The sequence below is a fragment of the Mytilus trossulus genome, chromosome 7, assembly GCF_036588685.1.
Source record: "Mytilus trossulus isolate FHL-02 chromosome 7, PNRI_Mtr1.1.1.hap1, whole genome shotgun sequence".
In the NCBI taxonomy this organism is placed as follows: domain Eukaryota; kingdom Metazoa; phylum Mollusca; class Bivalvia; order Mytilida; family Mytilidae; genus Mytilus; species Mytilus trossulus.
In genome coordinates this window covers 53919858-53932820 of record NC_086379.1, presented here as the reverse complement: position 1 = coordinate 53932820, position 12963 = coordinate 53919858, and the positions used below count along the sequence as shown (strand labels likewise).

Below are 12963 nucleotides of genomic sequence, written 5' to 3'. Positions count from 1 at the left end.
AGTTAAGTATTTTTGTGATTTTACTTTTTATTAATATTTTATGTTTTATTCATATATATTTATAAACTCGAGTGGAAAAATGTGTATTGTCTATCAGGCTGGAAATCTTGTGTTGCGACCCACTAGAACTTAAATTACCTTAAAATATACATAGGTGATTAATTGATATTCTCATTTCAAAGTAGAAGGATACCATAGGTGTGCACTACTTTCGTCATTCCCGCTAAACGATTTTCCATACGTTTTTTGCCATGCTTGAAGATTTTAATTTGATATTTTGGATATGGTTTAACAATGACATGTTATATATGAAGCAAGACTTTTGTTCGGTTTGGATGATTTTTTGTGCAGTGTTTATATGGTCCTCGAAAATAAAATATTAACATAAATAATCAGTTTTTTACTCTTTTTTTTTTAACTCTCGAAAGATATTGATTTGATATTTGTTATACAGTTTCATAACGTTAGCATTTTGTTCTTGTACAATACATGTTTACCCGGTAGGGCACTATGTTTTGCCATGCAATACTCTCAGAATACTTGATGTTGTCTGCTTTATGGTCGGGTCGTTGTCGCTTTGACACATTCCCCATTTTCTTTCTCAATTTTATTTTTATTCGTGTGATGCGAATTTTCGTTTCTTTTGTTTGTTAATCCTGATTTGTAAGGTGCTAGGCAGTTAAAATTGGCCATACCGTGTCAACAAAAAATCAAAATCTAATTTCCACGAAAAAAAATATGTATCCACAGTAAAAATCAAGTATTGATTTATTACTAAGGAGAAAGTTGGTAGTAAATGTATTTTTTGTCTTTATTAGATTTAAATATGATCGTCGGAGACCGTTCCTGTTTGTGTGAATTTAATGTTAAATTACCGACCTTGCGATACTATTACGCATTTAAATGTATACTTTCAGGCTGCTGTATCCATGTTTGGAATTTTGGGATCGCCTATTTGTGGTGTGATAACTTTAGGAATGATTTTCCCATGGTCTAATACTAAGGTATTTCACGATTTGGTATCGTATAATATACATTTTAAGAGTTATCAAAACCAACCAACAGCAAAATAACAAATTTGTATTACAAGTTTTTAAACACCTTTGTGTTGTAAATTGGATTTGATACACTAACGTCGGTATATAGATATAGGAAAATGTGGTGTGAGTGCCAATGAGACAACTCTCCATCCAAATAACAATTTAAAAAGTAAACCATTATAGGTAAAAGTACGGCCTTCAACACGGAGCCTTGGCTCACACCGAACAACAAGCTATAAAGGGCCCCAAAATTACTAGTATAAAACCATTCAAACGGGAAAACCAACATTCTAATCTATATAAACAAAACGAGAAACACGTATATATTACATAAACAAACGACAACTACTGTATATCAGATTTCTGACTTAGGACAGATGCAAACATTTGCAGCGGGATTAAACGTTTTAATGGATCCAAACCTTCTCTGTTTGCATTTCAGTATGGCCAGAATATATTATAAAAAACCAAGAATATCTGGCGTTTTATTGAAAACGCTTGTTACAGTGGTTCCATCAGACCAAATAACGTATTTAAAAAAGAAAAAAACCCCAACTGACGAAAATGACTAAGGATATGGTCACCATATATTCTTCCGCCAGGCACTTGACCTGTTTAAAAAGCGGGTGTATGCTAGGTTGTCCTAGGTGTACAACTATGGATTTACATCTTATCAGAATGAGGACGTCAAATATGATTGCTATTGTAAACGTAATGCGACACTATCTGCACTGCACGTTTAGAACACTTGCACCAACTCTAGGGGGTTTCGTAGATGGCTAATGGCAAGACAACATTTTTGTCCTTATCCAATATACCGCCATTTTCAAGTGGCAGTCAATATTTACCCGTCTTTCTGACCAAACGGCGTTTTTACTACCTATTTAATTGTATTTATTGTTCAGCAATTGTCGTCCTTGAGAAACATGAAATATTTGCCACTGAATGGTAAGCAACCAACAATCAATCAATCATATAACGTTAAGTTTAAGTATGTCGACGCGTTTCGGCTACAAAAGATTCAGTGGTGAATGATTCAATTCTTGAAAAAAGACATATCAAGTACTACAGCATTGAAAATAAAAAAAAAATGAATACGTTTGTGCTATATAAGTTAAGTATCACCTGTCCAGTAACACGAGTGATATCAGTTGTTCTGTGATAAAGAGTATCATCAATTATATGGTCATTTTTATAAATTTTCTGTTTTCAAAACTTTGAATTTTTCGAAAAAACTAAGGATTTTCTTACCCCAGGAGTAGATTACCTTAGCCATATTTGGCACAACTTTTTGGAATTTTGGATCCTCAATGCTCTTCAACTTTGTATTTATTTGGCTTTTTAACTATTTTGATCTGAGCGTCACTGATGAGTCTTATGTAGACGAAACGCGCGTCTGGCGTAAAAAAATATAATCCTGGTACTTTTGATAACTATTGATTTGGATATGACATTCATTTTATTGCCAAGTGACAAAAGTGATATCAAAATTCCTTTAGGTTTTTTTTATTTCTTTAATCAAAATGAATTGCAGATATTTTAGTTATTTTTCAGGGAGCTTTTGTTGGAACTATTGTAAGCATTGCTATGATGCTTTGGATTGGACTTGGCTCATTTTTATATAAAAAATATCCAATATCTCCTCTGTCTACTGAAGGATGCATGAATTACACATCTGATTTTGGCAATTACTCAAGCACAATGTACAACTTCACAGTATCGGTAGATACACTATACAATTCTACAGCAGCGGTAGAGCCGACAAACAACAGGTTTGAGGTTTGGACTGTTTAAAGAAATACGAGATTTCATAGGACCTTTTGATTTGATATTAATGCTTAATGTTTATAGAACAATGTCATGCACACATCCCGATAAATTTCCCTCTGATTGACATGCATATCTGCAATCAAAATCATCAATCACTGACTACTTTGTTAATATTTTCTGTTTGATAAAAAGCATATGTAACGATAAAAGGCTAAAAATAATTAGCGCAAAAGTACTTTTAAGGACCAATAAAAAAACTAAGAGATATTGATGAAATATCTAATGATGCTTAGTAAATGAAAAACATATTTATTTTTTTCTTTTCAGTGATGCAATTTTTCCACTGTACGACCTGTCATTTGTTTGGTATAATGTTCTAGGACCAGGAATAGTCATAGTGGTGGGGCTAATTGTCAGTTTCATGACAGGTATGTTAATAAATATGTAAGCGTTATTTTAAATGTCGGAGGGCAGAGCACTCACATCAAATGTCAACATACCCTTTCAAAAGTTTCGTGTTACGACATGTCGCCTTTTACAATTTAGTAAAACAATTTGTTGTGATATCTTATAAAGTTTTAAAAAAGATGAGAAAATATGCCAAATTCAAAAATGACCTTGACATTCACCATATTTTATTGATTTTTGACCAATGAAATGAAATCAAAAGACATTGGGTCTCTATTAATTATGGTTTAATAGTTACAAATGCATTTATTATACTTCACGTTAAAATGCTATTTTGATTGGTTAATACGAGGGTGTAAATTTACTCAATGATATGGCTGAGAGGGTTAAATTTTTTTGAATGTTACCCTCTCGTCCAGCCCAATCAATAATCGATAATTTAAAGGACAATGAATTGTCTTCGCCGCGGTTTACAATATTTTCTCGGGGTACCAATCTGCTCTATCAACCTCTCAGCTTTGTGTTATTTATATGATGACTTATATCAAATGCATAAGGGTTTATTTTGAAGTCTACGGATCACTCCCGTCAAATTATATGGTGATTAAAAGAGCAATTTCGGAAAATAAAATAGTCATACTCTTTTACGATGGCGAAGGAATAGTTAGACACAAGAAATCCTATGTTTTGGAAGATACTTCTAGTTAAGTAAAAAGTAAAATCACAAAAATACTGTACTCCTGAGGAAACTTCAAAATTGAAAGTCCCTGATCAAATGGCAAAATCAAAAGCTTAAACATATCAAACTAATGCATAACAACTGTCATAATCCTGACTTCGTACAGGCATTTTCTTACGTAGGAAATGATGAATTGAATCTGGTTTTATAGCTAGCTAAGCCTCCCACAGTCGCGTCGAATTCTAATGTTTTGTCAACGATGCGTTAACAGAACAAACAGACATAAGTAAAAACGTAAAAAAATAAGGTACACTGGTCAACAGTGGGTTATAATCTCATTCGCTGCTAAAATACATGTTACAAAGAAGCTCAAAATGTTTACTGATTACAGGATTATGTATGTTCTGACGTCAATAAATGATATGACCTGTTTGTAGAAAGTGTTTCGGATGCAGGATAAGATAGTTCTTGAATGATCGACAAATTCGTCCATAAAGTATCATATATAGTGAGCATGTACATGATTTTATTGAAGTGACAGGTTATAGATTTTAAAATATATAAACTTATTTTCATTATCACAGGTTATACAGACCCAAAGTCTGTTGATCCACGATTCATTTGTCCAATATTTGATGTTCTATGTCCATATCTACCCGAAAAGATACTTAAACCTCTACGATTTGGAATAGTACACAAAAACGTAAGGTTTAGTTATATAAATAGTTATCAAAGGTACCAGGCTTATAATTTAATACGCTAGACGCGTGTTTAGTCTTCCTAAAACTCATAAGTGACGCTCAGATCAAAAAAGTTATGAAGCCAAACAAGCAAAATGTCGAAGAGCTACTACAGTGTATATAAATTATTTCAATTTAAAACAAAGATTACCCTATTCTTCATTTTTTTTACAAAGAAAACGTTAGGACAAACAATTAATGGTATCAAATTGTGCATCAAATGAAAGCTAGAAATGTTTACATTATTTCCAATTACATTTGCATTGGATAATTTATTATATCCTTTTGTAGCTGTATAATAAACACAAAGCAGTACCAATTAATCAAATACAAACGTAAAAATCGTATACTACCTTTAAAGAATGAAAATAAGTTAACTTCGGATAGAAATGCAATAGACCACTTTCGAGTTCATCCGTCACCGGAAAAAACTCGTCAATTATACGCGCCTTATGACGTCATTTACCAGATAGTGCCTTCTATTTACGTTCATCAAGCGTCTTAGTGATCGTCATTGTGCAGGATAAACTAGAAATAATGGTTGTTCTGTAGGTACTTAATGACAATTCCCTAATGACAGCAAGGCTGATTGTTAATTTTGAGAATTCAATTTGCCGAATAATTCGTACAGTATAGAATTATAGTTTTCCAACCACTTGCTCAACATTGGAACGGAAGTGACGACGCCCCTAAACGCACAAATGACGGTGATAAAGGCTCGTATAATTGACGAGTTTTTTCCGGTGACGGATGAACTCGAAAGTGGTCTATTCTCTAACTTTTGTGCTATTTTCACATTTCCTGACCGGTGTGAGAAAAATATTTCTCCTCACCAGTATATATCTGTTCTCGGCAAATGATTACTCGAAATTTGATTATGACGTCTAAATGTTTTGTTTTCTTCTGAATTTTCCTATTGTGATGTCATGAAAAAGGGCGACCATGTCTGATGACGTCGCTTGTAAAGAACACAAGTTTCTGAAAATCTTTGAAAAAGAAGGATAAAATCATTAGAGAAACATATTCCTACACTATAACTCGTGTATCACTCGACATTTAAATTTTAGTTATTTAAAGAGCTCGGCAAGCCTCGCGCTTTAAATACTAAAATTTAACTGTCTCGAGTGGAAAAATATCGTAATACACTTGTTGCAGTGTAGGCATCTATATTTCTTAATTTCAGACGATTTCCCTTCTTCCATCCAGTTAAAAAAAAAATCATAAAAAAAATAATTTAAACAATATCCACTTTCACTTTCAAATAATTTTCATAGAGTGTAAGGAAAGGAGAAGTTGAACTTAAAAGAAATAGTTAGGAATTACCAAAGTGACATTATAAATTCATAAATCGATTACGCTGTAGCAAAGTGAAGAGTCATAGAGCTGGTAGTTGTAAAAATAAGGAATAATAGTTATCAAAAAGTAAAATCACAAAAATACTGAACTCAGAGGAAAATCAATTTGGAAAGTCCATAATCACATGGCAAAATCAAAAAACAAAACGCATCAAAAACGAATGGACAAGAACTGTCATATTTTCCTGACTTGGTACAGGCATTTTCAAATGTAGAAAATGGTGGATCAAAGGTACCAGGATTATAATTTAGTACGCCAGACGCGCGTTTCGTCTATATAAGACTCATCAGTGACGCTCATATCAAAATATTTATAAAGCCAAACAAGTAAAAAGTTGAAGAGCATTGAGGATCCAAAATTCCCAAAAATTGTGCCAAATACGGCTAAGGTAATCTATGCCTGGAATAAAAAAAATCCTTAGTTTTTCGAAAAATTCAAAGTTTAGTAAACAGGAAATTTATAAAAAATGACCACATTATTGATATTCATGTCAACACCGAAGTGTTGACTACTGGGCTGGTGATACCCTCGGGGACGAAACGTCCACCAGCAGTGGTATCGACCCAGTGGTGTAAATAGTTATCAAAGGTACCAGGATTATAATTTAGTACGCCAGACTAAAAGATCTGAAGAAGGGTGGTAGAACCGTCTGTTGATCCCCTTCACTATTAGTGTCGAGACATTAGTGTAAATGTTAACTCATTTTATAAACAACACTATATAGACTAAAATACAAGGATTTAGTGCTTTGATGAATCACTGTTATTGTGTGTTTCTTTTCTTGAATTTTTCATAATTATTGTAGAAATTTGAAATTCAGCATACATTGTCTACAATGATTAAAGAACCACAAAATATTGTGCTAAATGTAGACGACAAAAATGACGAAAAGGAAGGAGAAACCCTATTACCGGTCAATCTTGGTGAAAAAATAAATGACAAAGAGACGGTGCTTAACAGGAAAACTAATGAAAAACATTACTGAATTATATACATGTATTTTATTTATTATATAAAGAGTGCATAAATAATTATATATTACGCTTCTTTCGCCTTGTGAATAAATCTATGTTCTAAATCAAATAAGATTTGTTTGCACATGCGTATATTGAGTACTGCAGAATAATGAACTTTATCAAAATTGACATACATGATATCTATTTAATTTACTGATAACACTTTCAAACTCTTAAAGGATGCACATACTGTTTCTAATTCATTTATTATGAGACTTATGTGTTTCAATTCGAAATTGACATATCTGATCTGATACGACAACCGTTCATGTTGGCTGTTCAAAACTCCTCACTCTGAGAAATCACATTGCCAGTCGTTTGCTTGATTACAAAAAAAAACGGGAGGTTTATGAAAGCGCATACACAAACGCTCTTAACTTATACACATCCTTCATAGAAATTTCATTACAAACGCTCGGTCAATAATAATCAAGAATATAATGCCTGCCCATGTTTAAACTACAATAAAGTATAGCTTGCGTCAAATATTTATTCATTCAGATTTTTTTTTTATGCTAAAGTATTATTTACAGTGTTGAAGTTAGAGCTTCTGAAATTAAATTTTGGATTTAAGTGGCGCATTTTATAACTTAAATTGTGAAGTCCTGATGATTAATAAAGATAAAGAGATACTCGGTTGTAATTACCTCGAGACAAGTTGATCTTCGATGAATTAGGCTATTTTCTAAAAGTCTCTATGCCATATCGCTATGTTTCTACATAGTTTTACAACCTTGAATTTCAAAGTTCATAGTTAAAGTGTGCTTAAAAAGGTAAACAACAAAAGCGCCAACAACACAAACTGATTTAACTGTGTGGTTAACTTTTTTATAGCTAGTTTTCCTCTCACTTGTTTGACAGTCGCATCGAATTCCTTTATATTGACAACGATGCGTTATCAAAACAAACAGACATGATAGGTAAAAATGTCAAAACAGGTACAGCAGTCAACATTGTATTATAATCTTAATTGTGAACAAAAACCAAAAATATGTAACAAAGACGCACGAAATGACATAAAGACAAAGCATATTAGCAAAATTTAAAAACAAGAATAAACAAATGAACCATAGTACAATACCACGTAGACGGGAGGTATAAGTACAGAGCAACGTCATATTTGTATCTAAGAAACATAAAAAGGCATACAGGCACACCTCATAGCAATAAGAGAAGTCAAGCATACAAACTTCGTTATACAATAGCACAATATCGGGATTTATTAGTACATAGCCACGCTATATGTATCGAAGCCAACTTAAAAGACACATAGGTTAATACCATCATAATATCAAAACACTCCAAACAAAATTTAATATTTAATAAAATAGGACAAGAGGAAAAAGAATTTCTATTTATAGATAGAGATATCAGGCCTAAATATAAACATGGAAAATAGTGTTGTTTATGCTTTTGGATTAAGCTCCTTGAATGAAACACTTTGAGCAATTACTGTCTAAATCGTAAATATGTCAAAAAGTTGCGAGTGTTTCCAATTTCAAATTCATTCCCAACCTTTTTTTTATAATAAAAAATGGCCGCCAAAGTGAAAGAGCATACACAAACTCTCTTAGCTTATACACATCGGACATTGAAATTATCTTACAATCGCTCGGGCAATTTTTTAATGCTAAATTATTATTTACAGTGTTGAAGTTACAGATTCTGAAAATAAATTTTGGTTTTAAGTGGCGTATTTTATAAGTTAAATTGTGAAGTCCTTATAATTAATGAAGATAAAGAGATACTTCGGTTTTAATTTCCCCGAGACAAGTTGATCTTTGATGAATTAGGCTATTTTCTAAAAGTCTCTTCATGTTTTATCGCTGATATGTTTCTACATATTTTTACAGTCTTGAATTTCAAAGTTCATAGTTACAGTGTGCTTAAAAAGGTAAACAACAAAAGCGCCAACAACACAAACTGATTTAACTGTTTGGTTCACTTTGTTTTAAAGCTAGCGAAACCTCTAACTTGCTTGACAGTCGCATCAAACTCCTTTTTAATTTTATTGACAACGATGCGTTAACAATACAAACAGACATACATTGTCTTATCGGGGCTTTTTTGTAGCGGACTATGCGGTTTGGGCTTTGCTCATTGTTGAAGGCCGTACGATGACCTATAGTTGTTAATGTCTGTGTCATTGTGGTCTTTTGTGGATAGTTGTCTCATTGGCAATCATACCACATCTTTTTTTATATAATAGGTAAAACTGTTTAAAAGGTATAGCAGTCAAAATTGGGTTATGATCTTAATTGATAACAAAACCCAAAAATATATGACAAAGACGCACGAAAAAGCATAAAGACCAAGCATATTAGCAAAATTTTAAAACAACAATAAACAAATGAATCATAGTACGATTATAACACGATGACGGGATGTATAAGTACAGAGCCACGTCATATATGTATCAAAGTAACATAAAACGTAGACAAACCATGTAGCAATAAGAAAAGACAAGCATACAAACTTAGTTTTACAATAGCACAACAACTGGATTTATTAGTACAGAGCCACGCTACATGTATCGAAGCCAACCCCAAAGGCACATAGGCAAATACTACAAGTATCATTAATAATCAAAACACTTCAAACAAATATATAACAAAATAGGACAAAAAGAAAGAGTATTTCTAATTATATATAGAGAGATCAGGCCTATTTATTTACAAGGAAAATATTGTTGTTTATATGCTTTTGAATAAAGCTCCTTGAGAGAAACACTTTGAGCAATGACTGTCTTAATCGGAAATTTGTCTTAAAATTTACGAGTGTTTCAGATTTCAAATTCGTTCCTCACCTTTTTTTATTATCCAAAATGGCCGCCATTTTATAGCCATTGAAATCCAATTTGATAGGTTAATATTGATCCCCATTGATATATATATTAACCACATATTGCTGATTTTCTGACAGACTTTACCACATTCTTTTATAATGTAGTTCAGATTTGTCAATGTTTTAAGACGTGTCACGGTACTTGTCTATCCCAAATTCATGTATTTGGCTTTGATGTTATATTTGTTTTTCTCGTGTGATTTTGTCTGATGCTTGGTCCATTTCTGTGTGTGTTACATTTCAGTTTTGTGTCTTTGTTCTCTTATATTTAATGCGTTTCTTTCGGTTTTAGTTTGTTGCCCCGATTTTGTTTTTTGTCCATGAATTTATGAGTTTTGAACAGCGATATACTACTGTTGCCTTTATTTACTCTCAAAAATCGCGAATGCGTACACCCGCGAAAATAACTCGCTATACAACAGAACACGATAACTTTATATAGCTCTATCAATTTAAAAAACCTATGGTATGCACATTACATTCAAGATTGATTTCACAGTGCAACTCATCACATATGATACAATTATGAAAATTGGTCAAGTAGGAAAAAGGAAGTAAAAACAATAAGGCAAATTTTGCTCTCCCAGTCAATATTACAACAAAAAGTATTGGAGTTTCCAATGGTACCACTCAAATGAAAATATATTTAAAACTACAGAAGACTTATTAATGATTTTTTTTTCATGATATTTAAACCGTTATAAAAGCATGTAATGATTTTTTTGCTGTCTTTAAAGAGCGAGAAAGGCGGCCATTTTAAAAAAAAATGCCGCTAATTTCATAATTTTCAATGTAATTTAACCATTTGTTTAGCTCTTATTTTATATTTCTCAAACGATTTTTGTAATGCTGAAATGAAATTCTGTATCTTAATACAATGTACTTATTTTGTATTGTACATGTATCGTGACAATACAGCTCAAAATGGTAGCAACATCCTTTCCGAGTGTCCATCTCTCGATTAATTGTTTATCGTCATTATTCTGTTATTTTCCAACTGATTTTTGCAATGTTGGTATCAAATTGTTTGTCTTTACACAAAGTACCAATTTCGGAATGAATTGTGACAATACAACTCAAAATGGTAGCAATTTAGATCTAAAATAGCTCCCATTTCGCAGTTTTTCCGTTTCGATCGAACATTTCCCATCAATACTCAGTCATTTCTCAACTATTTTTTTTGCAATGTTGGTTTCAAATTGGTTTTTTTAACACAAGGTTTAACTTTGAATGAATATATTCAGTTTAACTCACTCATTGTCTATGGTGCCCATTTACTGTCAAAAAGGGCCCCCATTTGAAGGCAATCACATGTTTATATATTTCTATGGGATCTATACTAAAACCTCACATGAAAAAAAAAGTTATTTATATGGTATACTTATTTATAAAAATAATATTTACATTAAATCTTAGTTATAATAACAGCAAAAGTAAGAAATATATATGACCATTACACAGAAATGTGTGTAATCTGCTTACATAAATAGACGACGCAGCATACAAATGATATCATAATTACCCTAGATTTGACCTGAATATCAGGTAATAATATATGCTACAGCCATATATTATCAAGCTTTCAAAACTATGGATCTTTGGAGTATATATGTATATGTATCTGAAGGTTTGCCTTTACAACAAAATCAGTTTCTTTTACATTATCATGTTTTTGACTAGTATGATAATTAGCATTATAACTGTTTGATTTTTTTGTGTTTTTTTCTGTCTAGCTCGTAGACTGGATGGTTCTGTTCAATATTTTTTTTCATTGAATTTTCACAAATAAGTTCTTTCTGTTTTTCGATAATTTGCTCCCTTTTTAAAAAAAAAATTTGTGCATCTTCGGCTCCAGTATGTGCATTGTTCACATTAAGTTCAAATGTATAAGAACTTTCCAATTAAAAATAAACTCTGGTAAAGAAAATGAAATATTATTAGAAGAAAAAGGAGTAGGTCCGGTAAGACAGTTGGACAGTTGAATGCTTCTGCTACATAAATATGGGCTGTTTTTGACAATACAATGCACATATATCGGGGCGTAGCACCATTAAGTCATGCTAAATTACTGAAATCTTCAAAATTCTATCATTTTAGTTCAATTTTAGACGGTTTCCGTGTAAAACGAAAGTGGCCGCATTCGTGTTCATCCTTATTTTCGCGACGTCAAACTGTGACATATCGGAAAAAGATGCATTTTTCGACTGATTTTTATCAGTCAAACTGATTTAATTTGAAAACGAGTTCATGGACCCCTATTTTTTCAAAACAGCAATTTGTTTCATTTTGCAGGGAGATTATGTAACCCAAATTTTATAAAACTGTAAATAGAGGATTTTTTAAAATTTTGATAAACATGCAGCAAAATATGACGTATTTTCCAAAATTCATGAACATTTGATAAATATGAATTATTTCTGAACAAAAAATGCGTAATATTTTAGAATACTTATAAAATACAGAAACTACCGATTATTTAACAAAAAACAATTTGTGTTTATCTTTTATAACAAAAAAGTTATGTTTTTCTTTCGAAAAAGAAATTACGGCCACAAATCTGAATTTTGAGCAAATATACAAAATTTCGACCTCATTTAACTCAAAAAGTAGCACATGAAGGTATATTTTTTATAACATATTTGATTTGATCAGGTAAAAAATAGCCTAAATGCAAATTTTCATGAACTTGTAAATACAGGATCAAAACTGTATCGTATGCCCTTAACGTTTATGTGTACAATTCTTTTCCTAAACCAAGGTTGAGTGTTTCACCGCCTCAATCTTTACATTTGTCTTATCATGACTGTATACAAATATAATTTAATGGATATGGTCAATTAGATAAATACTGGCTAACACGATTTATAATTTTTCTTCCGATTACTTATCCGTGGTTTCCCATTTAAAGTCCTCAGCAAAAATAAGCCGTCTTGTCCAGCTCTTCAAAAAGACAACTTGAAGTCCTCTCCCGGATGCCCTATCACACAGTGCTTTTGATAACCCCATTAAATGCTTCTTAGCGCGAAACAGCTTCGATTGTCGGTCTATATCATTTACAACGTAGCTATGTGAATATGATTTTCTTTTCGGATATTTAACACAGAATAATT

At 32.0% G+C, this 12963-nt stretch overlaps 1 protein-coding gene across 1 annotated transcript in view; it reads left to right on the top strand.

Annotated features, from left to right (window-relative positions):
• LOC134726521 (sodium-coupled monocarboxylate transporter 1-like) overlaps positions 1-6978 on the top strand; it is a 41294-nt gene extending 34316 nt beyond the window's left edge. Inside the window, exons 12-16 of the mRNA XM_063590927.1 lie at positions 918-1004; positions 2595-2812; positions 3138-3238; positions 4482-4600; positions 6799-6978. Coding sequence (XP_063446997.1) covers positions 918-1004; positions 2595-2812; positions 3138-3238; positions 4482-4600; positions 6799-6978 — 705 coding nt within the window. The remainder of the gene's footprint in view (positions 1-917; positions 1005-2594; positions 2813-3137; positions 3239-4481; positions 4601-6798) is intronic.
• The last annotated feature ends 5985 nt before the right edge of the window (positions 6979-12963 follow it).